A 27,679-nucleotide genomic window follows, 5' to 3' on the forward strand; every position below is an offset into this window, starting at 1 on the left:
GAGCGTCACACGGTGGCCTTGTTGGCCCCTCACGAAATAGGTGTCCTTGCTGTCTCCATTGCACAGGTGAGGACAGCAAGGCTCCTGAAGGGTGCTTGCCCGGTCTGGCCACGTCCTGCTCGACGTGCGCCTCCCAGCTCTATTGCTGCTTTGCTGCTCAAACCCCAAGTGCGCTGCCTATGGATTTGCAGTGGGCCCCAGGCTTGACTTCTTGTCTTGCCACCTGGACTTTGCCCAGCTCCTCCTCCCTGTGCCCGAGTCCCCATCTGTAGAATAGTTGGAGTTTCTCCTCTGGGGAGGAGTGGGTTGCACCCAGCAGCCTGCACTGCCCTCGCACCTCCCTGCACTGGGCACGCGATCACCTCTTCTCCCCTCCCCCCCAATAGCTTGCCAAGGCCTTGCTGAGGGAGGGGAAGCAGGGGCAGCGCCGTGCCAGCCGGCTCGCCAGCCAGACGCAGGCCACGCTGCGACAGGCCTCCCGGACACAGGCCACGCTCCAACAGGCCTCCCGGCAGGTGCTGGCCTCCACGGTGCACGGGCAGGAGCAGGAGGAGGCTGAGCAGGTACGTGGGCTAGGGCCCTTCCTTTCCTCCCGCCCTGACAGCTGGGGGGTGGGGCGTCACTCAAGCTGTCCCTCCCTCCCTCTGGAAGGTGGGTGCCGGGCTGAGCGAGCTGGAGCGGCAGATCCGGGAATCGCGCGTCTCCCTGGAGAAGGACATAGAGGCCTTGTCAGAGCTGCTTGCCAGGCTGGGTAAGGACACCCCGAGGCTGGGCCCTGGAGCCCTGGGTCCCTGGGGCACCTCCAGGACCTTCCCTCAAGGTCCTTCCTCCTCGTGCTCCTCTTCACGGCTTCCCCGTTCCCATCCTTGGGTCCCTCACAAGCGTTGGTAACCGCCTCAGGCCACGTGGACTGAATTCCTGGTGAATGACTCTCTGCGGCCTCCAGTCTGGGGAGGGAGGGAGGCACAGAAAACTCCCCACAGGCAGGGACACCTGGGCACCAGGTGACCAGCTGAGCCCTCAGTGACTGAGGGTTCAAGAGAAGAGAGAATATCACAGAAGCAAGCGTGGCTTCGAGCATCCGCTGCTGGTTTGGAATCAGACAGACCAGGATTCAAGTCGGGCTCCATCCCTCCCTTGGCTGTGAGACCTTGGGCCTGTCACTTCACCTCTCTGAGCCTCAGTTTGCCCATCTGTTAAATGGGAGTAACCATGGGGCCATTTAGAAAGTGCTTACCACAGTGCATGCTGTGTGGTGGGGGGCAGTAACTAGTGAGTCTCAGGAAGTAGGCAGATTCTAGATGGGCCCCAGCAAGAAGGCCCTTCATTTGGATGAAGAGGACAGCACACACCAAGGTCTCCAAGGCTGGAGGGACACAGCAGTCAGAGCAGTTGGGCTGAAATGAATAGCACGTCAAGTGCAGTGGCATCATCATAGCTCCCTGCAGCCTCAAACTCCTAGGCTGAATCAATCCTCCTGCCTCAGCCTCTCCAGTAGCTGGGACTACAGGCATGCACCATCACACCCGACTAGGTTTTCTATTTTTAGTAGAGACAGGTTCTTGCTCTTGCTCACATTGGTCTCAAACTCCTGGGCTCAACCAATCCTCCCACCTCCGCCTCCCAGAGTACTGGGATCACAGGCACCCGCCACCATGCCTGGCTAATTTTTCTGTTTTTTTGTAGAGATGGGGGTCTCCCTAAGAGGCTAGTTTTGAACGCCTGGCCCCAAGCGATCCTCCTGCCTCAGCCTCCCAAAGTACTGGGATTATAGGCGTGTGCCACCACACCTGGCTGAACAGCCTGCATTTTTAAAAATCATGGTAAAATACACATAACAAAATTTTTCATCTTAACCATTTTTAAGTGTACAGTTCCGTGACATTAATTATATTATGCAGCTGTCCCCACCACCCATCTCCGGAACTTTGTCATCTTCCCAAACTGAAACTCTGTCCCCATTCAGTGCTCACCCCCCAACCCCTCCCTGAGCCCCCGCCAACCACCATTCCCCTGTCGTGTATGAATTTGACACTAGGAACCTCTACAAGTAGAATCACATGGTATTTGCCCTTTTTTGGCTAACTTATTGCACTTGGTGTGATGTCTTCAGCGTCCATCCACATACGTTTTTCAGTTACCGTTATTAGTAAGAAGAGGAGGAATCACCACGTTCTACATTTTTCCTGGACCCCAGGCCTGTGCTGACCTATTCACACATGTGCCCTAGCAGAGTTCTTACACTGACCTTTGGACGCAAGGACAGTTACTCTTTTGCCATTTTGCAGATGAGGAAACTGAGGCAGAGAGTATAGATAATGTGCTCAGAGCCGCACGGCCAGTCCGTGGGAAAAAAACGCATGGGTCTGACTTGATGCGTGCTTGTAGCCACTCATCTATACTGGATGGCCAGCACAGGGCAAGCGCTCTATGAGTGTAAACCACTGTGGCCATTGTCATTGTCAGTCATCCACTTGACAAATTCTGTGCCACACTGTGTTTGACCGGGACCCTGCCCCTGGGAGCCCCCAAACAGCCTGAGCAGGTAGAGTGGTGCCTGTCACCCAATTCTGAATCTCCTCGAAGGCCGGCTGCTTGGACTTTACTGTGGGCGGTGGGGCCTCTTGAGGTCTTTGCTGGGGCCCCAGCTCCCCGCTCGCTGGGCGCCTGCAGCTCCTTGCCTCCGGCACAGCCTCCCCTGCGCAGGAAACTCAGGGCCTCTGGGAGCCCTGGGGCCCAGCGGGATCCTGTGGGATTAGAAGCCACTGGGACTTCCTTCCCCATGCCTATCACTCTCCCACCTGGCTGGGCTCTGTCTTTCTGTCGAATGTCACACTTAGGGACAAGGTGACAAGGGCCAGGTGGGGAAAGCAGCCCCTGAATCCCATTCCACCATCACCACCAAGTTCTAACCTGAGCACCTGGCCCCACCCCCTTGTCTGGGGCTTGGGGAGGTGCAGAGAAGTCCTTAACCCCGGGAGTAGAGCTAATGCATGCAGGGGCCGGGGCCAGGACCCTGCTGCCCGCCTTCTAGGCCAGGTCTCTGCTCCAGCTGCCTCCAGCCTTGCTCTGAAGCCAGAGACCCTGTGTTTACCCCAGTGACAGTCACACTCTGGCACACAGATAGCATCAATAAACGTGTGCTCTTGGTGAATTGATGGCAGCATGATCAAGCCAACAGAAATCATGGGGACCTCTCCCACACACACTGCTTTGTAGGTGAAGAAACTGAGGTTCAGAGAGGACCCACCTGAGGCCTTCATTTTTTGGCAATAATAGTAACACCATCAACAAAAATTAACAGTTGTCCAGTGCCATCTAGGGGAAAGTTTCAGGGTCTGCACATGAGCACTTTGGGGTGCCTGGGCCCTTGCCCACCTCACCACACAGCTGTCTTGGTCCCTGTCTTTCCCTGGTAGATGGTGGACAGCCAGAATCCTGGCAGATCTGAGCTGGGGACAGTCTCAGGGGACGGGGATGAACGGGTTCCTGGGGCCTGCAGGGCAGCCGGCTCATGCTGAGGCTGTCTGTGTTCCTCTACAGCGTCACTGGACACCCGTGGAGCCCCAGCCCGGACCCTGAACGAGACTCAGCAGGCACTAGAGCGCCTGAGGCTACAGCTGGGCTCGCCAGGGGCCCTGCAGGGGAAACTGAGGCTGCTGGAGCAGGAGTCTGAGCAGCAGGAGCTGCAGATCCAGGGCTTCGAGAGTGACCTCGCCCAGATCCGCGCCGACAAGCAGAACTTGGAGGCCATTCTGCACAGCCTGCCCGAGCACTGTGCCAGCTGGCAGTGAGGGCTGCCCAGACCCCCGGTGCACACTCCCCCACCTGCTGTTTTCGTGGCCCAGGGCATGCACACACACACCCCACACAGATGTGCCCACTTACGCACACTCCAGAGCCGGCTGCTGTGGACTGTCCGTGTGAATAGTCGTGCTCCCTGCTGAGTCTGCCTGCACCCTCCTCCCTGCCAGCAGGAGTGTGTGCGCACACCCCGTGCACTCGGGCATCGGTGTACACTGCCACCCCTGCACAGGCATAAACATACACACCGTGTCAGCGCATGTGTGCACATGCACACACGTGGGTCCACGTCTGTGTGTAATGCACGCACACGTTCAAGTCCATCCAGGCATGCACACATGTTAGAGTGAGTCCACAGGTGTTGTCGAGAGCCAGCTGTGTGCCAGGCACCCTGCAGGGGCTGGGCAAGTTGTCAGATACCCGGCAGGGCCAACATACCCACTCTTGCCCCAGACAGCAGAGGGATCTCAGCAGATCTGCAGAAATCGAGAGTGGGTTCAGCAGGAGCCAGAGTGCCGGGTCCCAGAGCTGTCCTCTGTGCCACCACACCACTGCCTACCTGTCACCCGGCAGGGGCACCGGGCTACACCCAGCAGCTCTGTGCAGCCAGGGAATCAGCAGGCCAAGATCCTGGGAGGGTTCTCAGCGGTGGAATCTGGGCCCACGGCCCCCTGAGGCATTGATGGGGCTTGGAGCAAGGCCCACCTGGCAAGGTGCCACCGGCTCTACCAGCTGTTTCCCTCTCAGCACCCTGGGACTGCACCAGACACACTGGAGGAATCACCTGCCCCCGGCCCCACCCCACTTTAGCCTGTGATCTGTCCAAAGAGCCAGACCCTCAAGGGCTGGAGGAGGCCTGGGTCATGGGGACTCAGACAGGCCACTGAGAGCACTCCTTTATGTCTCCAGCAACCCAATGGCCTTTGATTGACACTTCTCTAACCGGCCCTGTGGCCCCACCTGCCATGAGGGAGGCCACAGGAGTGTGGGTGCATGGCTGCCATTCCTGTCTGTCCTGCCTGGGGAACCCCCCTGTGGCCAGGCCCTCCCGTGGCCTCTGCCCAGGACTCCCTGGCATTTCCTCCTGGCACTCCTCCCCTTTCCTGGGCCGCCTCCAGCACATGGCAGGGCCTTGGCACTGGGAGGACGGGCCCCTCCCGTGGCTCCCCGGACAGGAAGGGGGGCAGTGCGGACCAGCTCTGTGTAATGTGGGAATAAAGGACCCTTCTTCTGAGCTGGGTGGTGTGCCTTCCATCCCCCCTGCGAGTGGGCAGCAGGGCACACCCCCCTCCACACGCGGCAGCCGTAGGTGGCCGAAGCAGAGCTCATGGCTTTGCCAGTGCCTTCCCACCGGGGGCTTTGCTGGGGTTCTGTGAGCACAGGTGCCCACCCTCTGCTCTGTGCTCTGGGGCACTTACCAGGCAGTCTGGGGGCTGGCGAGCCTGGGGGTGGGGTGCAGAGAGTCCCTTAGCTGACCTCTGGCCCAGGCTGGAGACAGAAACTCGGAGCACAAGGAGCAGGGAGGGACACCCTTGAGGAGGAAGAGGAGGGTGTTGAGCTTGGCCTCGAAGGGTGGGGAGACAGGAGGAAAGATTCCAGGCAAGAGGGTGGGCAACATCCAGGACTTGCAGGGTGGGGCCTGGCCAGCATGGGTCATTCTGGGAACCAAGTTGAATGGGGTGGGATTATGGCCCCAAGGTCCAAACCCTTCCCAAGTGGGTTTAAGCAGAAAAAGAGAATCGGTTGGGAGGGTCATTTGGAAGCTGGAGTGGGAAAGGCTGCCAGGCCTTGGAGCCAGCCTGGGGGGTGCCTGAGGCTGCCGGCGAGGTGGGGGCAGCTTCCCTCTTCCTCCTGCCTTTCCTCTTTGTCTCTGCCTCTGCTTCTCTCTCTTTGTCTGCTTCCATCTTTCCTCTTCACAGAGTGGCGTTCCTTGTTTTTCTTGCACTTGATAAAAGAGGACACCCCACTGCCCCCCACCACTGCCATAGCCTTGTGTGTACGTGTCACCAGGTCTAATGCTTGAGGGAGACAAGCTGGCAACTCTGTCCCGACTGCAGCTTCCCAGCTCAGGTCGGGTCCTCCGGTCCCTGCTCGGGATGAGGGGCCTCTCTGGATCCAAGGCCACGTAATGAGATGACCGTGACCCCCTCACCCTAATGGGGGACGGTGTTCAGAGCAGAGGTGTGCCCCTCCACAGAAAACCTTAAAATCGAGGTGGGGAGGGTCGACGTGGGAACGTTGTTAAGCTAAGCTAGTGCCTTGTAGATTTCTGGGGTCGGGGGAGGTGCTGAAGATGGGGGAGCCGTTGCTCCGCAGCGTTTGGTGACTGGTGTCTCGTGTAAGTGGTACAGAGAAGATGAGGGGTCTTTGAGGACCTTTGGGACAGAGTCTGATGTCCCCCAGCCCCTCCCCCCCCCCAGTTTCTCTGCTGATAAGGCACACCTCCATTCTGATTCCTGCTCTTGGCATCCAGCCCCTATCCCTGCTAGCCTCAGGGCTCAGCAAAGCCTGGTTCCAGCCTCCCCGAAGGGTGGAGAACAGGCTTCCCCTCCATTCCTCAGGCTTGACATCTTGTGACTCATGCGGGCTGATCATGCCTGGTGCGTGAGCAGAGCCACTCTCCGGCCCCAGAGGTGGGGCCGCTGCTGGCTGGAATGTGGCAGCTGGTGAACATCTGGCCAGTGATGCAGCCCAGTGGATGGGCAGTAGAAGGTGGGGCGGCCCTGCCCTGCAAGGTGGCTGACTGGGGCCAACCAGCCCAACTGCCAGCGCAGTCTGAGGGCGGACGGAGAACTGCATTACCAGAGCCTTGTTCTAAGTCAGCGCCCCTCTTTGGCTTCCAGATGGAACGTCTCCCATCACCAATGATTTTAATTCCTTACACCTTCTCCCTTCCAAACTTTTTCTAAAAAACACTCAGAAAGCAATCAGAGTTACAAAAGCCCCTGCTTAGTGAGAAATTCTTATTTCCTCCACTGTGCAGAGTAGGGGACTGAGGCTTGGCCAGGTCAAGGGGCTTGGCCCAAGGTCATAGAGTTTGGCTTGATCCCAACCCTAGGAGCGACTGGGCAGAGAGGAGTCGCCTAGGAAGAGCAGGCACTGGCTGTGCTGGCTGATGTCAGCCCCAGCCCATTCTGCCCAGCCCCTGGCTGGGGGCAGCCTGGCCACTTCTCTTTCCAGGGGCAGCCACAGAAAAAAGGTTGAGCAGTTGGTCTCAGCATCCCAATCCTAGGGGTCAAGATGGGGATGGCTTTGGGGAAGGAGACTTCTGGATCTGGCCCCCAGCCACACGCTCAGTGTGTGCAGCAGGGCTGTAACCAGTGACCAAGCCTGCCGTTTGCTCAGGACAATCCCCGTCTAAGCCTGTGGCCCCAGCCTAGTTGGAGTGCCCCCTTTATCCTCAGACTGGCCTGATTTGGACACTAGATTTCATGGTCACCCCAGTTACAAGTCCCAGTTCCTGCACCCTGAGCTCCGCTCTTCCTGGAACTCCTGGGCGGTGCATCCTCCTGGTGAACTTGCGCCCCAGGCTTCACCTTCCTGGCTTTTCTCCTCTACAAATGGGAACGCGAGTTGAGTCCTATTTCATAGAGTTTTAAGAATGAAATGACTGGCGCTCAGTGCAAAGTATATGGTGCATAGTGAGTGCCCCAAAATGGGTTTTATTAACAAGACACGAATTCATTCCAATTGGGTTGAGGTGCCGCGGGTGTCACAGCGCCAAGCTGCGCAAAGGGCACCAGCAATCGGACAGCCTCGGTGAGCCGAGCGCTGACTGTCCACCGCGCGGACAGCGCTGGATCCTCACAACTGCCGCATGGAGTTCGAGCTCAGACCGGCCCGCATTGTTTCTGGGGAAGGGACTTGCCAGTCGGGGAGCAGCGCGGAGGGAGGCTGGGGCCGGCCCGTGCGCAGCGTTTTCCGCGTCCTGGGGCGGAGGGGCAGGCGGGCGCCCCGCGTCCCGCATAATAGCCGCTTTGATGCCGGCCCGGGCGGCGGGAGGCGGGGAGGGCAGGGGGAGGGGGGCGGGCAGCCGAGGGAGGGGTGTGTCCGGCCGCGCGCGCCCTGCCCCCGCCCCTCCGTCCCGCCGCCACAGGCAGCCGAGCTCGGACCGGGCGCCAGTCCCTCTCCGCTGTCCCTTGCCGCGGCCGCGAGTCCCGAGCCGGCGGGAGCCGGTGCTCACCATGTCAGTCGCGCTCAGCAACAGGTTCCAAGGTAGGCGCCGCTGTCCCCGCGCCGTCCCGCGCCCGGCGTCCCCGGGCGCCACCTGTGCGCGCCGGGCGGACGGCGGGGCCCGAGCGCGCGGGAACCGGGCGGGGGGGGGGGGGTGCGCGGCCCGGGAAGGCCCCCGCTGCCCCGGCCGCCTCTTTGTCTCCTCCAGGAGGGAAGGCGTTCGGCTTGCTCAAAGCCCGGCAGGAGAGGAGGCTGGCCGAGATCAACCGGGTAAGCCCCGCCGCCAGCGCCGCTCGCGAGTCGCCCGGGCCGCCGCGCGCCGAGCGGGTGCCTCCTCGGGCCGCGAGGCCGTGCCCGCCGCCACATCCACCCCCTTTCTCCCCTTCCCCGGCCTTCTCCCTGCCTCCCTCCGCCCCCAGCCCTGTGGCCTCCATGCCAGGTAGGTCCGCCTCCACCTCCCCGCTCCGGGCCTGGCGTCTCGGGTTGCAAGTTGTTACTCTGAGGCTGGGGAGGTGGGGCCGGTGGGGAGCTGGATGCCCGCCGGCTCGGGACTCTCCGCAAGCCCGCTGGGGACCGCTGCAGGGATTTGGCGGGAAGGGACCCCAGGCCAAGGCTCTCTCCTCCGCCGAACACAGGCTCTGGCAGATGCTGGCGGTTCCCTGTGGTCTGCTGCCTCCCTGCGCCTCCAAACACACAACTCCTTTGCACTCCAGCTTGTAAGAAAGGTTGCCTTAGGGACCTGAGGCTTTGCTGGCTGGTCTTGTTGGATTCCTTGGAAGAAATCCTTCCTGCTGCTGCAGGCACCCAGTGGGAGCTCCATACGTTTGCTTAACGACCGGACCATGTGGATTCTAGAAGATAAGAAAAGATGTCAGGACCTGTCTGGGTTGGCCAAAGCTCAAAGGCAGCACAGCCAGTGGCTTTGGGCATCCCCAAGACCTAGGCTTAGATCTGGCCTCCCTCAGGCGCCAGCTCTGTGGTCTTTGGCGAGGCCTCTCCTCTCTGAGCAGGGTCACTGCGAGGGCTCCGTGAGGGAAGGTTTGCAGTGTCCAGCACCTGGCAGCCAGAAGCATTCACGTGGTACGAGAATTATTTCCTGAGGGTGACATCCCCCAGGTTGCGTCCTAAGTGGTGGCAGAGACATGGCCACTGAAACAAGCCTGGGCATTGCCCCTGCTGGCTCCCCCAGGACACTGGTAACCGGGGGCTGGGCCCAGCCCAGAGTCCCAAAGTAGCATGCTGTTTGTGTCGTCCTGGTGGAGGCGGCGGGAGGTGGGTCCAGGGGCTGGGGCGTGGTTGTATGTAGTGTTCCTTCTTGCCAGCAGCTTGCAGTCTCGAGTCCCTCCTCGGTGTTCTTGCCCTGCTTAGAAGTGAGCCACCTGTTTTCAGACCACTGGGTTCAGGTGTCCCCTGGGGAACTCGGGGACCTCAGGCTCCCTCCAGGTAATCTCCGGCCACCTTGCTGCCACCCTCACCCTGCCTCCTGGTGCTGTTTTGGACACAGCAGCTGAAAGGTTGCCTGAACATCTGGCTGGGGCTCCCAGGGGGCCGGGGTCACTGCTGGGCTCCCTCCTAGGTCACTCAGCACCAGCCCAGCCTCAGTGTTGGCTGCTCTTGCTCTCTGGACAGGAGCCTGGGACCCTGACCTCATACAGCCCCCTGGGCCACTTGGCTGGGCAGGTTCTGAGCTGGCAGGACCCTGAGCCAGAGACAGCTGGAGATGGGGGTTGAAGTGACCGTTGTTGTACAAGCCAGAAGAGCTGACAGTGTGTGGGACTTTCTGTGCCAACCCTGCCCTTGGGGAGGCGGCTAAAGGGTGGGAGGCAGCTACAGGGTTGTTTTGGGAAGCGGACTGGCTTGGCTCGGAAAGGGGAGGAATGTGGCTATCTGGACTGATCCAGACAGCACTGGGACTGGGGAGAGTGAGCAAGAAAGAGCTGTGGTCTCACCACCCCGGGATCCCAATGCCCAGAGAGGGCAAGCAACTGACCCCAGGCCACACAGGACCCAGTGGCAGAGCTGGCAGCCCAGAGTCCTTCCCCTGCTGGATGCTGTTCCCAGACCCACCACGTGAGCCCAGGCTGCTGTAGGGCTGCTGGGACCCAGGGTCTGGGGCCCTGTAGGAGGGAGGCTGCAGGATGCAACTGGAAGCCTGAGCTGCTTCCCCACCACAGCAGGGCGGGATGGCTACCATGAGGCACTGGCCTGTGACCCTGGGCAAGGCACTGAGCCTTCCTCTCCAGAAAGAGATGGCGGTGGTTGTGATTCTTCAGTGAGATAATCTACATAAAGTACCTGGGAGAGCTGGCTGCTGTCCCGATCGATCGTTATCATTTGTTTGGGGCCTCAAGGTGCAGGTATGGCAGATATGCCGTGGCCCACACGGGCTGCCCAGCCTCGAATGGCACCAGCGATCCCTGCTCCCTCTCCAGTGCCCGGGACAGTGGAGAGAAGCGGATGGAAGCTCTTTGCAGACTGTGGGGGTCCGAGTCCAGCTCGCCTGTGGCCATGGCTGCGGTGGAGGGTCTCTGAGGGGTGCGTTCTAGGGAGAACTGTGTGGGCAGCCCGACTGCCTTCCTTTGGGGTACAGCTTCACTGGTCCACTGCAGTGCGGATTCTGGGGGGCTGGGCTAAACCGGCCCAGTGGCCCGGTGGAAGCAGGAAGCCCTGCAGTACTGGGCTTCGCGAGTCACTGTGGGGAGTCACCACCTGCTGTGCCAGGCAGCTTGGGCACTGTAGTGGAGGCTGCCTGGGGCAGAGCCCAGCCTGGCTGGCGGCTCTGGGGGCCTCTCTGGGCCAACACCCGAGTTCCCTTTGGGGCATTTTTCCTCCCCTGGTGCAGGCCAGCTTCCAGAGGGCAGCGGGTAGCTCTATCTTAGTTATTGTTATTATGGGGGGTTCAAGAGTAAAAATAGAAGACTCGGTGGGCCTAGAGGTCCTGGTAGAGGAAGGGGGGCGGGGGAGCTGTATGAAAATGCACTATTTTTTGGTCTCACTTTAGTTTTTGTTACCGATTTGCAGAGCTTGGTATGGCCCACCGGATGCTCACTCTAACCTCGGAGTGAGAACAGGCCCCGCTTGCTGTTCCCATTTTACAGAAATCCAGACTCAGAGGGGCTGAGTGGGTTGCCTGGGTGTAGCAAATGCAGTTTGAACCTCACCTATATTCTAATCTCTGAGCCCAGCGGGGCCTGCTCTGAGGGTGCCTGCGAGTGTGGACATATCCACCCTACTAAAGCGGGCAGACTGCGAGCGCCTCCTACTCCCCCCACATAGCTGGCATTCCCTGCGCCCCGATGACATGGGAAGTGACCCCAGGCCAGCCAGGCCCGGCCTTATATGGCAACGGGAGCAGTTTTCTCCAGCTTCCCACAGGGACAGAGCGAGGCTGTGGGGCTGGGGTTGCCCCTCCGTGTGCTTGTGCTCCGGGGCCGAGCCGGAGGAGCCCGGAGGAGCACGAGCCTGCTGGAGCCAGCTAGCGGGGGGATCTTTAACCCAGCACCGTGAGTCGTGGCTGTGCTCCTGCCTGTGCTGTTGTCTCTCTGACCCCTCTCGGCAGAGCGCTCGCTCGTCTGCCAATAGCCCCGGGGACAGGGATTATTATGACTCCCATTTTAGAGATGAGGAAACAGGAGGCTTGGCTGGGTGAAGTCACCTGCCCAAGGTCACCCAGCCAGGAAGTGGCAGAGCCAGGATTCAAACCAGGTCTGTCTGACTCCACACGCTGCCCACGGCCCAGCTGGCCCCTGTCCACCAGGCGGCTGCAGCCTCGCTGGGACACACACAGGCCTCTCCTGCTTATGTGGATAAGGGTCTCTGGCTACTGTCCCGACGTCCCAGCCCTCCTGGGTCGAATGAAGGGCACTCACCATTCCCCCGCACGTTTCGGTGCCTACTGGTTATTTCAGACCTGTGTGCCAGCTGTACCGGAAGACAGCGGGGCAGGGCAGGCTGGGTGTCTCTGCCCAGGGTGTACATATCCCCTGCCCTCTCCCAGCAGACAGGACCTCTGAGACCTGACCCGGGCAGCCACACAGATGTGTCTCTTTTCCTGTGTACCTGGCAGTACCACCTGTCCCTGCCCGGGTGAATGTGCCCAGCTGGCATCGCCAGGCACCCGTCTCTCTTGCTCTTCCTAAATATATTATAAGGGAGATGGTGATAAGCGGCCACGTGAGCCTCTGAGGATTCAGTGTCCCTCACAGGTCAGGCTGGTTATGACCTCGGTGTGGCCACGGCACAGGAAGCTGGAGATGGAATTTCTGCAGGGGCTGCTTCATTTCTGTAGCCGGTGGGGTGTTTTTCTTCAGCTGCCCCCTCTATTAGCAAGGACGTGGTGTCCGGATTGGGCCCCCGAGCTGCTTCGCTTCGGGGAATGTGAGCCCACTGTCCCTGTAGGTACACGTTACAGGCGCCTGCTACTCGCCAGGTGTTGGGCACTAGGCACCAGGCCCCAGGCGGCCATTTGTGGCCTGGTCCTGGTCCTGGTCCTGGCCCTTTAAGGGCTGTGAGCTGCGTCAGAGGCGCCGTCCCCGGCGTGGTGCTGCCTCCCCTGGAGCTCTCACCCAGGGCGGGAGCCACCAGCCCCTTGCATGGCCTCCAAGATGGTGCTATGCGCCCACCCCAAAATTCTGCTGCAGCTGATACATAAGGACCCACCTGGAGGGCCGGGAGCACGGGGCCGCGAGCAGGTGCTAGAGGTACCAGCCCAGAAAGAGTTAGGTAGGAGGAGGCGGCAGGTGGCAGGGCTCCAGAGGCCGGGACACAGCAGGGGCTGCCCACCTCTGATGACTTTGGAAACAGCCCCTCCTGGGCAGGAGCGCTTGGACGGGCTCCCCAGGGGCTCTGTTGTGCATCCGAGGTTGGAAGTGATGGGGGTGGGGAGCTGGGGGGGAGGGGGCTGCGATGGCAGTGCTCCGTCACTGCCAGGTGGGCCAAGAGTCTGAGGACAGAGTGAAGCTTGGCCTTGAGGAGGAGTGGCCCGAGGGCTCACTGGGAGGACCTCATGGCACAAGGAGGGGCACAGAGAGTCGTGGGTGTCGTCTCTGCCCTTCCCCCCGCCACACTTGTCTCTTGGTGTGGCTTGAGTTTGAGTGACCCCAACACGTAATAGTGATTGCTGACACTTAGCAGGCGGGCTGGGAGCCGGGCTGTCTCTATGCAGTTAGCTCATTTAAGCCTTGCAGAGACTCACTGAGAAGCTTCTACATATCGTATGATCCTGTTTCACAGATGAGGAAACTGAGGCTCAGGGTGGTAGGGCGAGTTGCCCAGGGCCACAGTGCTAGTAAGTGCTGGAGCTAGGATCGGGACCTGGGCAGCCTGATGCTGCCTCCCCCACACCTGTGCCCAGCACACCCTGCGCCCAGGGAGTTAGTTATGTGGGGCTTGCAACCATTGTGACTTGAGGCAAGAGTAGTCCCTTCTGGCGACTTGGTTTCCCCAGCTATTGAACAGGAGGGCGAGCTGGGACCTCTGAGGAGTCTGTGTGGGTTCCGTGGCTGGTTGGATGTTTTAAGGGCTCTGCCACCTCCTGGACCTCATCCTTGGACACTCTGGCCCTCCGGACTGGCAAGTGGGCTGCTGCTTCCTGTTTGTCACCCCACCCTGCTCCTGCCCGCTTGCAATTCCTGGCTCTTTGCCAGGGACTGATCAGGCCACTGAGGCCTCAGACTCACCCCTCTGCATATCAGTAGCCATTTCCAGAGCCCAGAGGCCCCCCAGCACCCCCACACCTGCTCCCCGCCCCGCAGTTTCAGACCGTGGGTTGGGCTGGGAGTGTGGGTTGGATTAGAATAAATCACCCAACCTCCATCCCCCTGGAGGGCTATAGAGTGGTTCCCAGCCTCCAGAATGACCTGCGGCTGCCCAAGAAGAAAGAGAACTCCTAGGATTGACTTTCTTTGCCCCAAAACCTGTGGCCAGGCCACCTTTTCCTTGTTTGGGGCTGGGAGGGAGTGGGGATGGTGAAGGGAGGTAGACTTTGAACTGTTAAAACTTTGTAATCTTGAGCAAGTTGAGCAACCTCTCTGGGCCTCAGCTGTCCCATCTGTCAGTGGGGAGACCCAGGAGGGGAGAGAGAAATCCTAACCAGCCTACGCTGGCTGTGGGGAGAGTATGCTTCCTAATGAGGGTCTGCGGGGGACCGCTGCTTCTATGGGTACAAATGTTAGGACAAGTAATAATAACTAGCCAGCATTTCTTTAATGTTTGCCAAGTGCCGGACGCTGTGTCAAACATTGTACATGTATTTCCTTACATACTGTAGTTCTCAGGACAGGCCTTCAAGGTAAGATCTCTTTAATCCTTCCTACGGATGAGGAAACTGAGGCACAGACCGAGGAAGTCATTTTCACACAGCTGCTAAGTAAACGCAAACTCAGGCATTCTGGCTCCCGCTTGCCCTCTTTTCCTTTGGCTTTTCTTCCGAACACCTGGGTGGCTTCTAGCTGCAGGGGTCCTGGGGGGACAGGATACCTGCCCGCTGGGCATGGCTGTGCCCTGAGGCTGGGCAGGCAGTGGGGGGGGTGGCCTGGAGGAAAGAAGCTGCGGCTGCGCATGAGCAGAGACCAAGAATCCGAAGCTGGGAGGGGGCGCGGGCAGCCCAGCCGTGCAGCCGCGGCCGGACCCAGGCATGGTCGGCACAGCTGCCCTCAGCCCAGGTCCAGGAGGGCTGCCCACCCACACATGGTCGCATCAGCTGCTTCTCCCGCCCTTGTCACTCTGTGGCTTGAGCATTTGTCATTTTTGGCTCTAAGGAAAGCTGTGTCCAGTCCCTGAGTCCCCTCCAGTCTGTGTCACACACAGGCACACACCTCTGCAAAGCTACCTGACCGCTGCAGGGGTGAGGGTGGAGGAAGTGACTCGGCCACACGGCATGCTTCTCCGTCCCTTCAGCAGATGTTTACTAAGTGCCAGCTGTGCGCTGGGCGCTGCTGGGTGCTGGGCATCTGAGGGCACAAGATGCTAAATACGTCTGCTAGGTCCTGAGGACCTGCCTCCTCCCCGCCGCCTCCCGACACCACCCCCTGGGTGGCTTGCACTCCTGGGCTCTGTGTGGGGAGGAAGCCCCAGCGCGGCCCTGCGTTCCAGCAGGGGCAGCAGACAGCGGACAGTAACCCTCTCAGCAATGACAGTGTGAGGCATGTCAGGGGTGGCTCACCCCCTGGAAGGAGAGGAGAAGCAGAGCAAGATGGAGGTGGGTTGCAAGTTGGGGCGGGCTGCCCCGGGCAGGCAGGGTTGGCTAACCGCGTGGAGATGGCATGGAGCGGAAGCTGGGGGAGTGAGGGAGAGAACCACGCAGGTGCGTGGGGAAGAGCACTCCGGGCAGGGACAGCCAGGGCAGGGTCCAGCCACACCTGCAGTTCATGCTGTGCTCTTGGCCTTGCTCTTCATGGTGGCTCTGTGGCCTTCTGCGTGTGATTTGTCTCCAGACCAGGGACTGTCCTTCCCCCTGAACCCCATCTGCCAGCCCACATAGCGCTGGGGCCCTAGGGCTGCTCGGTACCTGCGCACAGACGGGCTCGGGCTGGGCAGCGTTTCTGGAGGGGCCCTCCTGCTGCCCCAAAGCTCCCAGCCACGGGCCCTGCCTGTGCTCTGTGCCTCCCCTCGAGGGTTTGCCAGTTGGTGGCAAAGTGGATGGAACGTAGGGGCAATGTGTTGAGTTGGCCCCAGGCTAAGCGGATTCCATTTAAAAATTCAGAGACTGTGAACTTCCTACTTTTATGAGATGTCCTTTTCTGAACTCACGGCAACAGTCATTGGTCATTGTTTAAAAAGTCTTTACTTGGCAAAATAAAAACTTGGCAGCGTATATTAGCGCTTCCCCACCCCCCTTTGAAAACGTTTTTTGTCTGTATGACCCCAAAGTCTGGGAACCACTCATCTACTATGTCCCTCCACTGGACAGACACGGGTTGGGAGGTGCCTGGTTTGCTCAGGGTCACAGACAAAAGTCAATTGTCCTACAGTTGGTCAGAGAATGGGGTGGGAGAGCAGTGCCCAGGAGCTAGGGGAGGGAGCCAAGAAGAAAGGAAGTCCTCCCCGGATTCAACCGCCTCCAGCCTGCGGGAGAAGGATCTAGCGCCATGCCCCATGCATGGTAATGAGGCCTCCGGTGGGCTGTGGCCAAGCCAGTGAGACCCCGTGAGCCCTGGGGCTGCCTCTGCCCAGCTGCGGAGTCTGACCAAAACAGGTTCCAAACCAGCCCTGCGCTCCTTCAGCTGCCTGTGCACGTGTTGTTTAGCCTCTCTGGTCCTCATGCTCTAACTTGTAAAATCAGGACAGTGGTGGCTGTGAGGATTTAGCGAGATGACACTGTGCCTGCCACAGTCAGGATTTTACCAAAACCCAGAGGGCAACCAGACCCCTCTCCCAGCCCAGCGAGGGGAGCCGCGTTGCCCGGTGGGTTTCTCCTGCGGTCAAAGGGTGCTCAGGTAACGTGGAGGGACTTGAGCTGTCGACGTTCTGCCTCGTACTCATAATCGTACCTGTTGCTTACGGGCGCCGACACACGAGCCCTGCACTGAGGGTTCCCAGTGGATTGTGCCCGCCGGGGTGTAGATGCATCTTACTGTGCCTATTTCACGGCTCGTAAAGAGAGGACTGAGTTATCCAAACCCAGATTGCTATAGTCATTTAGGTCCCTGTCATCCCCTATTCTACTTTAAGCCTCTTGGGCATTTACAGCAGCCTGGAAAGGTAGTGAGTTCTCTGTCCTAGGAAATATGTAAGTGCAGTACAGGCCTGGTCATCATTTAGTGGGAAATCGTGGCAGGAATTTAGCAACAGATCAAATGACTGACGTGGATTACACTGAACATCATTTTAAACCCTGGACTATCAGTAATTTCAGGATAGGAACCTTATTCACGTGATCTCTCCTGCTCCCTTGGAGCCTAGTGCACTGCAGTGTACCTCAAAAAATGTTCAGTGAGTGCACGAATGGGGGAGCAATGCCCTGTGCGGGCAGCTCGGTAATGAGGAAGGTGAGGTCTAGAGAAGAGAGCGGATTTGCAGCGTCTGAGTGGCAGGAGGGAATATGCCCTGTGCCCCCATCTGGGTACAGGTTCTAGGCCTGCTGGAAGATTAGCCACGAGGCATATAAGAGCCTGGCACTGTGCCCAGCATAGCAGGTATTCACTCATTTGTAGCTTTCTGTGCTCAGGCCGGAGACCAGGCCAGGTGAACACCTGCAGTGTGCCCATACGTGAGTGTCAGGGCCAAGGGTGTGGGCTGTAAGTGACATGGAGCTGAGTGGAAGCTCTGGCTTGTGAGCCTCAGTTTCCTCATCTATAAAATGGGCATAATAATAGTAGCTACCTTTTGTGGCTACTGGGAGATCCAAAGAGATCATGTAGGTAAGTGCTTCACCCTGGATCGAAGCCTCCCACCCCCCCACCCCCCAGTGGGTTCTGAAAAGACTCATTTGAGTCTCTCCAAGCATCTGAGGGGAAGACAGGCCAGGGATGACACCCCCATTTTATAGGTCAGGAAACAGGTGAGACGGTAAGTGTCCTCCCAAGCAAGGTGCAGTCATGTTCTGGCTACAGCAGACACCAATAACATGACGGCCGCTGCTCATTGAGACTTTCTCTATGCCGAAAGTGGTTTACACGCTCTCGTCCGACTCGCACAGGAACTCGAGAAGCAGCTGTGGTAATCACCCCGCTTGCTGGACGGGGCAGCACAGGTGCAGAGAGGCATTAATTGGCTCGGGATCCCAGACCCGAGAAGTGAACCACGGAGCTGGGTAGCTCGTCTTTGGAGCTCACAGCGTCACGGGTCCCCGCCGGGGCCCCGGGTGAGGCGCAGGTCCCCGCACTGGTGACTCAGCTCCTGCCGGAGGGCTTAGTCTGCTGGAGCCGACCCCGGGGGCCCTCCCCCGCCTGCTCAGCTTCCTACCCCAGGGCGGACCGCGCAGATCTGCCTGGCGACGGGAAGCCGGGACAGACACAGGACAAGCCCTGTCTGGCCAGGCCTGGCCACCCGGCAGGAGAGGAGGCACCCAGGCAATGGGCCCCCGTGTGGGTGACCTCTGCCCCCTGACCCTTTGCTCAGCACTGTCCTCTTGCCTCTGTAGGAGTTTCTCTGTGACCAGAAGTACAGTGATGAAGAGAACCTTCCAGAAAAGCTCGCAGCCTTCAAAGGTAAGCCCGGCTGGCTGCGTGGGCATCCGGGGGGCTGGACTGGCCCCCGCCCCATCGCACGTGGAACTCCTTAGCCCCAAGGGCTTGGCTGTGGCCTGTTTCATCCCGAACACCCCTCTTCTTGGCAAGCTTGGAGATGGGCCCCTGAGAGGTGGGGGCAGGCCCCTCCACCTGCCTCCCTGCCACTGCAGACCCCCGACCCCTGGCCTGCAGGCCTGGCCAGCCCTGCCCCTCTCTCCCCGGCTGCCTGCGGGGCTCAGGTTGGCTCCTGTCAGCCGCCAGGGCCCGCTCGCTCCGCGCCCTGCACACAATCAGCTCTTTGTGAGCAGCCCTCGCCTCTCCCCCTCTGCAGCGAGCGTCTCAGGAGCCCCCGCGGAGAATGGACGCTTGTGTCGCCACAGAGGGGCAGGGGGGCAGAGTTTCTGCCCATTGAGTCCCGGCAGCACAGATGAAAAGAAAACAGGGCCTGGAAGCCTGTGCGCAGAGAGGGGCGGCATAAAGGTCCCTCTGTTCGGGGCCCTGGTGCTTGGGTCCCCGCCAGCACCTCGAAAGGAGAGGAGCCGTGCACATGCGGAGCGAGGCAGACCCACCTTTCCTGCCCGGGGTGCTCCCGGGCGGGAGCCCTGGGCTCCCTGGAGGACACGTGGCAAGTGTCCTGGAGTCGCAGCTCCGTCCCGAGAGGTTGCAGCGTGGGCATCCTCCTGGCTGCAAGGCCAGGTGCTCCTAAAACCACTTTATGGCTTAGTTGTGCTTGGGTAAGACATGGGTGGCCAATGTTAATAACAGCTGGCATTTGTTGGGCACAGACCTGAATAAAGCCCTTCTCATGGGGCACAGGGTGCTCCCAGGTCACCCAGCCCAGCGGGAGGGCAGTGGTGCACCTGGTACTACACAGATGGAGAAACTGAGGCTTGCATTGGGGAGGTCACTGGCAGGGGACACCCAGCCTACCCAGAGCAGAGCTGGGACTATCCCCGTCCGTCTGGCTCCAAAGCTCCTGCTCTGAACCATTATGCTATGATGCATTTTACATTAAGAGAAATAGAAAAAAGACAGCCCTGTCCCCACCCTGTCCCAGCTGCCTGCAGGACAGCCCTCTCTTCCCTTCTCTCTGCGTCCAGTGGCCACTGCTCAGGGGTGGCTCTGGGAGGAGGCACAGGGTCTTGGGGGTCTGATGTCCACTCTGTTACTTGGGGTGTAGGACTGGGTCTCTTGGGCCAGACCAGAACCCCAGGAAGTTGTGCCGGGAAGGCAGCGCCTGGAGGGGCCTCCAGTTGCTTGCTCACTCTTTGCTCTCCAGATGAGCGCTTGCTCTGGGCCAGGCCCGTTCCCGGCCTGAGGGTACCTCTCGGAACACACAAGCCCTGCCCAAGGAGAGCATGTGTTCTAGTGGAGGGAGTGGTGTAAACAGAGAGCAGGGAAATACAAAGGTCAAGGGTCATATTAGGTGCTTTGGTGGGAAACAGACCGTGGAGGATGGGTGCTGGGTGGAGGGCGGGGAGCCCTGAGCATACCTGGGAGAACATTCCAGGCAGAGAGGCAGTGAGCTGGAGCAGGTGGGAGTGGACGGGAGCAGCAAGGCCACCCAGGGACCTCGGCTTGCTTACACTGGCTACTCTGCTGACGCAGGGCTGACCTGCCAAGGCCACATGGTCCACTTGATGTACGCCCACGTCAGAAGATACCAAGTGCGTTGCTCCGCGTATCCTCCTCCCTGTTGGAGGTTTTCCTGGACTGCTTAGTTGCGGAATGTCAGAACCACAGGGACTCCTGACATCAGTGGTTTCCACTCCTGGGTCCCACCAGAATCGCCCAGGACACTCTGAAAACACGCCATTGCCTGCCCTTCCCACACCCACTGAATCCGAATCTCCAGGGCCAGGAATCGGATCTAGTGGCTTTGCAGCTGGGTTAGCTGGAAGCAGGTGCCCTCCTAAGAGGGTCAGAGCGGCCCCAGCCCTCTTTCCCCCACGGCACCTGTGGGAGAGCGTTCCAGGCAGGATGAGCTTTTTCTCCAGAGACTGTGGCCATGATGCCGGGGACCTTGGGTCAGGAACCCCTCGTGGGTGAGGAGGGTGGTGTGGGCTCCTGAGGACCCGGTTATTTGCCCTCAAGTGGATCACTGGGTCCCTGCCAGGAGAGAGGCTACTTTCAAGCTAATGCCAGTTTTTGCCCTGTGATTTCCAGAGAAGTACATGGAGTTTGACCTGAACAATGAAGGCGAGATTGGTGAGTGAGCCTTGGGTGTGTTGGGGAGGAGGGTGTTGGGTGGAGGATTTGGGGGTCCAGAGAGCCCCCTGACCGCCACTAGGGTGAGGCGCACGGCGTGGTCGAGTGAGGGTGATGAGCACGCGCAGGCAGGGCGCTGAGCCCCTGAGCCCTTCCGACGCTGCCGGCTCCCCTGCTTGCCCCACCTCCCCGCCCACCCCTCGGCCTCCCACCCAGGTGCTCCAGGGACTCGAAATGGAGGGCGCCACGCTCTGCTCAGGGCTGGGGACACTTGGGCCGCTTTAGGGTGGACAGGCAGTTGACCCCTGGCCCAGGGAGCTGGTGTTTCCGTGGTCCCCAAGCCTGGTTTTCCGTGGCATGGTTTCTGCAGTTGCCAAGGTGTTTTTGTACGAGTCGATGCCTCCTCCAGCAGACCCTTGATTGCATCCCGCTGTCCAGGTGCTGGGGGTGACACCCTGTCGTATGGCACTTACATTCTGATAGGCCACAGCCGGGTCTTACCAGTAATGATGCAGCCAAGGCCGTTTGATGATCTCCATCTCACACTGAGGAACCGAGACTCGGGCGGAGCAACGGCTTAGGGCCGCTGGTTGTGGGGAGGGGGCCCAGGCCCTGCTCTGGTTCTGAGCAGGTCCTCGCTGTCCTGCCCCCCTGTGCCCTTGGAGTTGCCGCTGCCACTGGCATTTCTGCGCCTCTGGCCTCTCTCTCCTCTCCCTTTTGAATATTTTGATCACTTTTTCTTTAGAAAAAAAAAATTTTTGGCTTATCAAATTAATACATTTTCATCATAAAAAATGTTGGGAGACACAGCAAAGCACAGAGACAAAAATATGTCACTTACCATCCCACCTCCCAGAAATAACTGCTGTAAACATTTTGGTTTATATCCTTCCACTCCCTTTTTTTTTTCTTCCTGAGACACAGTCTCACTCTGTCAGCTAGAGTGCAGTGACATCACTATAGCTCACAGCAACCTCAAACTCCTGGGCTCAAGCGATCCTCCTGCCTCAGCCTCCTGAGTAGCTGGGACTACACGTGTGCACACCACCATGCCTAATTTTATAGAGATGGGGTCTTACTATGTTGCTCAGGCTGGTCCCAAACTCCTGGCCTCAACTGATCCTCCTTCCTTGGCCTCCCACCATGCTGAGATTATATTTTTTAATTTTTATTTTTTATTTTTTTTCTATTTTATATATATGTATATATATACATAGAGAGAGAGAGAGAGGCAGAGTCTCACTCTGTTGCCCAGGTTAGAGTGCCGTGGTGTCAGTCTAGCTCACAGCAACCTCAAACTCCTGGGCTCAAGAGATCCTTCTGCCTCAGCCTCCCGAGTAGCTGGGACTACAGGCAGGCGCCACCATGCCCGGCTAATTTTTCCTATATATTTTTAGTTGGCCCATGCTTAGATTATAGGCATTAGCTACCATGCCTGGTGTGGTGAATTTTTTGATTTATGATTGATTTTTCCTTTGACATATAGTTAAGGGCTGCATAATATTCCATTATAGGGATGGACTCTAATACCTTCAGCCAACACCTTAGTATGGACCATTTAGATGCCTTCTAATTTTAACTATTATTGATAATTCTGTAAAGAGTGTCTTTGTACATGAATCTTTGTTCACATTGCTGGTTCTTTCTTTTATTTTTATTTTTTTTTAAGATGTGGTCTCACTGTGTCACCCAGGCTAGAGCAGAGTGGTGAAATCATAGCTCACTGCAGCCTCAAATTCCAGGGCTCAAGCAATCCTTCCATCCTGGCTTCCCAAAGTGCTGGGATCACAGGCGTGAGCCACTGCACCCAGCCCTCTGGTTATTTGGGTAGAGTAAGTCTCAGGAATGGGACATTGTGGGTCAAAGGCTTTTGACGCATCTTGCCAAACTGCCTCCAGCTAGAGTCTGACAGCGCGTGTGCCGCCCTCTTGGCCTTTCCTGGGCAGGGCTGCCCAGCTCTCTTTGAAATGCCTGGACATCCTGGCACCTTCGGGCCTGGCCTCCGTCCCACCCGCCCTGCTGGCCGCATGCTGCACCCAGCCCCGCCCCCCATCCTCCGCTTGCCCATTGTTCGCAGAAGCCCGATCTGAAGGAAATTGCCTCAGATCGTGGTGAGACCTGGGAGGGCCAAGGCAGCAACTCCTCGCGGGTGTAGTGACTCTTTGGTGCCTCCCTTGTTTTTCTTGAATTTTGTTCTTTTGTTGGTTTTCCTGCCGCACAGGATATTTTTGGCATCCTTTCCCTTCTAGCGGAGGCAGAGCCCCGGGACGGCGGGGTGGGAGTGGCGGGTGGGGAGGAGCTGCCTGCCACCTGGCACCCAGGAGAGTGGCTGTCAATGCCTGGGGTCAGACCGGCTCCCTGACCTGCCCCCTCCCCGTCGCTGGGCAGGGACTCCCCGAGTGTCAGGAGAGTGGGCACACACACACCCTAAGCTGCAGGGAACAGCAAGATAACAATAACGGCGTGAGGAACAGCAGCTCCTTTGCTGAGCGCTTGCTGTGCAGGGACCATCCCTGTGAAGGACCCTTTCCACCTGTTCCACTGTTGGCGGGAGCAGGGGCTCAGGGAGGCTAAGTCGTCTGCCCCAGGTCCCACAGCCAGGAATAGCAAAGCTCAATGCAATGCAGGTCTGTCTGGCTCCAGAGCCCAGGTCCCTCACCACTGGTCTCCAGTGCCTCTGAATAAAGCAGGTGCGACGGGCTCGTCCTCCCTACAGGGCAAGCGCGTTGACTGCAGACCCCGGGGAGGGATCTTGCGCCCAGCTCCCCCGCCGGCCCCCGCAGCCCGTCTCTGCTTCACCCACCTGCTTTCCCTCCGCAGACCTGATGTCTTTAAAGAGGATGATGGAGAAGCTTGGCGTCCCCAAGACCCACCTGGAGATGAAGAAGATGATCTCAGAGGTGACAGGTGGGGTCAGCGACACCATCTCCTACCGAGACTTTGTGAATATGATGCTGGGGAAGCGGTCGGCCGTCCTCAAGCTGTGAGTACCTCCTAACCTCTCCCCGGGCCTGTGGAGGCAAAGTCGTTCTGTGCACGGGGCGCTGAGCCATTCCCCAGCCAGTAGGTCACGCATCCTGTGACCTGCTGGGCAAGGCACTTAATTTTCCCGAACTTTCTTTATCTGTCAAATGGTCACTTAACATGTGCCTTGCAGGGGAAATCAGCCTGTAGCAGAGCGTCTGGCAGCATCAGCGCTCAGTGAGTGGCAACGGTGAAGGTGGTGACGGGGACAATGGTGATAAACCCGTCAAAAGGTTCCGAGCCTCAGTTTCCTCATTTGTAAAGCAGCTCCACTCCCCCCAGCAGGTCGAGAGCATAAAATAGAGCCAGAATTGGCTCTAAAGGGGGGTAGAATTTGAATCACTTGCCACTGAAATGACCTTGGGCAAGTTACCTAAGTTCCGCAAGCCCCAGTTTCTCCATCTGTAAAATCTCCTGTGAAATGTCCCGAAGGCTAACGAGGCGACACACCTGAAGGCTGCACCCCCGTGCTGGGCCAGCGGCAAACGCCTAATACACCGGAGCACGTCATAGGCACTTCCGTGCCGGAGAGGGTTAGAGGCCCTGTTCCCTGGAGAGTCTTACTGTCATTTGTCACAGCTGAAAAGACACTCACTTGGCTTTTATGCAATAAGTTTTTAAGTACGAAGGTGAAATATGCCTGTCTCATTTTACGGAGCAGTTCGTGGAGCCAAGGTGGCTGAGTAACCAGGTCGCCAGCTCCTGCTTTAGTCTGGCGCCTGCGGGAGGGAATGCCGAGGACCTGGGAGGTTGAGTGTCGTGCTTGACTGAGCCAGGAGTTAGCAGAGCTGGCATGTTCCCCCCAGAGTTTACACTCCGAACCCCTGCCCTCTACTCCTCAGGCTCTACTCTCAGAGAAGGGAGGAGGTTTTTGAAGAGCTGAAGGGGCCCTGAGTAGAGCCATGGCCCAGCCCCGCTCAGCATGGCTGGGGAGGGGCGCCGTCTCAGAGCCAGAGGCCTGGAGTCTCAGCCTGCCTCTACCTTGGACGGCCTGCATAGCTTCCGAGCAGTCACACTGCCACTCTGCGTCTCAGTTTTCTCCTCTGTAAAATGGGACTAGCAGCCCATTCCTCAAGGCTGCTGTCTTTGGCTTCTGCAAGGGTCACACTGGAGAATAGATCTTGAGGACCCTGCTGACATAAAGCTGGAATGATCTTTCCCTGGATGAGAGGAGTCCTAATCCTGCTTTCTTTTCTCTTTTCTCCATCTCCAAACCAGAGTCATGATGTTTGAAGGAAAAGCCAACGAGAGCAGCCCCAAGCCAGTTGGCCCCCCTCCAGAGAGAGACATTGCTAGCCTGCCCTGAGGACCCCGCCTGGACCCCCGTCCCACCTGCCCGCCCCTGCTCCTCTCTGCCCTTCCTGACTCACTGTGATTTGTCTTGCTTGTTTGGTGTTCGTGTGTTTGTGTTTTCATCAATGTCTTTGTAAAGCACAGATTATCTGCCTTAAAGGGGGCGCTAGGTCAGGGAATCCTGAGCCTTGGGTCCCCTCCCTCTCTTCTTCCTTCCATCTCCCCTCCCTGTGCAGAAGGGCTGACATCAAACCAAAAACCGGAGGGGGCAGGGTCAGGGCAGGGAGGCTGGAAGCCTGTGTTCCCCACACTGGTCCATGCTTCCAGAAGGTCTCTGGGCTAAGGTCAGGCTCTGGCCCTGGTGAGGACCCCAGCCCACCTTTTGAAGACCCTGGAGTAGGGACAAGGATGCAGGGCCTCGTTAGGGTCTCCTCAGATAGCCCTGTGGTTCCAGCACTCTGGGGTCATCCAGGATGTGGCCACCCAGTACCCACTGCCTCAGCCAATCCCCCCAGGCCACACCTCTTCCCATCCTCAGCGATGTGACCAAAGGTGAGAAGGAAAGGAGCTTGGCAACTTGAGCCCTTCGGGAAGGTACCAGAAGGAACCCTCTGGTCTTGCTCCCTGGCCACATCTTCACGGGAAGCTCAGAGGGAGGGAGGGTGCAGTACCACAGTCCCTTGCTGGGGCAGCAAAGGGCTTCAGAGTTAGAGATGAGGACAGGGGCCTTGGAGGAAGGCTCAGCTCAGTGCAGCCCTAGCTTTTAGGAAGGGTGCTCGGGTAGCAGGATGGGAGGATGAGGAGTCAAGCACTCCTGCAAAAATCCAGCACCACTGATCATCCATGAGCTGAGAAACAGGTTGCCCTTCTCATCCAGGTCGGCTTCAAACCTGACTACACTTCCTTCGTTTGCCTTCCCACCCTCCTCATGCCCTTCATTCATTCACTCATTCATTCAACAGATATTTATTGACCATCTTTGATAAGCTTTAAGCCCTCCCACATTGTCCTGATATGTGCTGCGTCTACTGTTTCTTTTCCCAAATCATTCAAATCTTTGAACTTCGAAATTAGATTGGGGTCACCTGTGTCCTTATGGAGTTCTTAAGGACCTGAGTTCTTATGGACTCCAGGATTTTAGAGGCCGGATCACCCCGTAGGTTAGCCAGGCCAGTCCTCTCTCTTCACAGGTGAGGAAACTATGGTTGCCCACAGGGATTAAGTGCCTTGCCCAAGGAAGAGCCTGGACTGGAGCCCAGGTGTTCAGGTACCCTGCCCACACCTCATCTCTGCTCTGGGCTACCTCGTCAGTGACAAAAACAGGGGCAGATGGGGAGGGGCAGTCTCCTAGGTCAGCACCTGGGTAAGGCTTCCCTCACTCTGAGGGGAAGGTCCTGGGCCAGGACCTGCCCTCCCCAGTGCCTCCGAGTTAGCATCAGGGTTTGGGTAAGGGCCAGGCCTCCTTCTGCAGTTCTCCCTCCCCTGCAGCTTCTTGGCCAGCCTCAGAGAGCTGCCTCTCAGAGCCCACACAGGAGGTGAGACTCAGCCCCATCTTGGCTGAGCAGGGAACTCACTGGACCCTGCCTGTGTTCTGGAGTCCCTTACTCTGCCAGCTCAGGACTTAGACACACTTACTCACTGAGCATATTTATTAAGCACCTGCTATAGGCCAAGAGTTAAGAACCCAGAAGTGAAATGGAGAGACCCATGGAATTTAGAGTCTAGTGAGAAAGTCAGATCCAGACAATGACAGTGAATGTTAGGAAGGGGCAGGATATAGGAGTCTTGAACGAACTTTCGCAAAACCTTAAGGTGGGAAGGACTAGGGGCTGTTGGTGGCTGGAGCCAGTGTGGGGTTCCCTGCGGCTCGTTAGTGTTCTTTGATGAAGGGCCCAAGACACTGCCTCTACAGCAGCTTGAGGGAGGGAAGCTGGTAGGGAATGAGGAAATGGCCAGGTTGGGTTAACCTGCTGGTTTCAACCAGTTAAGCAGCAAGATTATTTGGCCATGACTGGCTGATCTTCAGCTTAAGGATCTGCTTCAGATGCACAGGCCTAGTTGAAGTTTAAACCCAAGCAAAACATTCCTCCCTGTAAATGTAAAATCCTACTCCCACCCCTTCCTGTCTTTTTTTTTTCTTCCTCCTGAGATCATTAGATTAGCAACTGCCGGTCCCTCACCCCTTCCCTCTGCCTCTCCTCTCCAGGACCGGCTGAGACCTTTGAGGAAGTTAAAGCCTTCCTCGAAGACTCATTCAGTGTCCCTGTTCTTCACTCAGTGAGGAAGGCAAGCAGACATATGTCAGGGGGTTCCACAGTTCACAAGGCTGCAGGAAGCCTCAAGGGAGGAAGCAAACTGGTGTGTCCCCAGCTTCTGGGAAGGCAGGAAAGAGGGTTCTTTCATTGAACCCTCAGTGGGGTGGGATGTCCTGGGAAATCCCATCAGTCCCTTCACTATTTCTTGGAACTCAACTGGGAGGAGAGGGTCTCAAGAGTGGTCCCTGGGAAAGGGGACTTCTGCATGTATTTCAGGTTGTGGCTGTTGGCTCTAGGACTCATTAATACTTCTCTGGCTAGGAGGTTAGCTTCTTGGGATTTCAACTGTCTTCCTTTTGAAAGACCAAATCTAACTAATGTAACCAAGTATGGCTTTGTCCCTATGACTCAAAAGGAGAGATTGTCGGGCAAATTCTGGTGGATGAAGTATGTTTGTGGGTGTGCATGTGGGTGTGTAGGTGGTGTGATATCATCTGTACAGACGGGAAATAAACCAGATAAACTTACCAATGTCTTAACTGGTGTATTTTGGGGATGGTTCTGGCTCAGCAGATTGAGAAGAGTTAGCTAACGTAGTAACAGATTGAACGTGTCCTGCATGTTGGGTCTGAGACAGCTGAACTTCATTTGCTTCTCATAGCAACCCCACAAGGCAGGTTCAATTATGTCATCCTTGTTTTACAACTGAGAAGCCAGCTTGGCTTACCAAACATTAAGTGCCAGAATCTGCCT

General features: G+C 58.0%; 2 protein-coding genes across 2 annotated transcripts in view; both read left to right on the plus strand.

Moving 5' to 3' along the window:
• The window catches only part of LAMC3 (laminin subunit gamma 3), a 57,075-nt gene extending 53,188 nt beyond the window's left edge, over positions 1-3,887 (plus strand). Inside the window, exons 26-28 of the mRNA XM_076009132.1 lie at positions 387-563; positions 652-751; positions 3,544-3,887. Of these exons, the coding sequence (XP_075865247.1) occupies positions 387-563; positions 652-751; positions 3,544-3,794 (528 nt within the window). The 3' untranslated portion in view covers positions 3,795-3,887. The remainder of the gene's footprint in view (positions 1-386; positions 564-651; positions 752-3,543) is intronic.
• A 4,008-nt stretch (positions 3,888-7,895) lies between these two features.
• On the plus strand, positions 7,896-27,453 carry AIF1L (allograft inflammatory factor 1 like). Its single transcript, XM_020289540.2, has 6 exons — positions 7,896-8,019; positions 8,186-8,247; positions 18,059-18,125; positions 20,313-20,354; positions 23,175-23,337; positions 24,597-27,453. Exons 1-6 carry the CDS (start codon positions 7,989-7,991, stop codon positions 24,682-24,684), a joined length of 453 nt encoding a protein of 150 aa, XP_020145129.1. The 5' UTR covers positions 7,896-7,988; the 3' UTR covers positions 24,685-27,453.
• The last annotated feature ends 226 nt before the right edge of the window (positions 27,454-27,679 follow it).

This window comes from Microcebus murinus, chromosome 12 (assembly GCF_040939455.1).
Source record: "Microcebus murinus isolate Inina chromosome 12, M.murinus_Inina_mat1.0, whole genome shotgun sequence".
NCBI lineage: Eukaryota > Metazoa > Chordata > Mammalia > Primates > Cheirogaleidae > Microcebus > Microcebus murinus.

What these genes read in the sequence shown, in the direction of transcription:
- AIF1L (XM_020289540.2), top strand. Translation starts at nt 7,989, where the DNA reads ATGTCAGTCGCGCTCAGCAACAGGTTCCAAG. An exon ending in GCTCAGCAACAGGTTCCAAG is followed by an intron (nt 8,020 to 8,185) that starts GTAGGCGCCGCT and finishes TGTCTCCTCCAG; the next exon opens with GAGGGAAGGCGTTCGGCTTG. An exon ending in GAACAATGAAGGCGAGATTG is followed by an intron (nt 20,355 to 23,174) that starts GTGAGTGAGCCT and finishes TTCCCTCCGCAG; the next exon opens with ACCTGATGTCTTTAAAGAGG.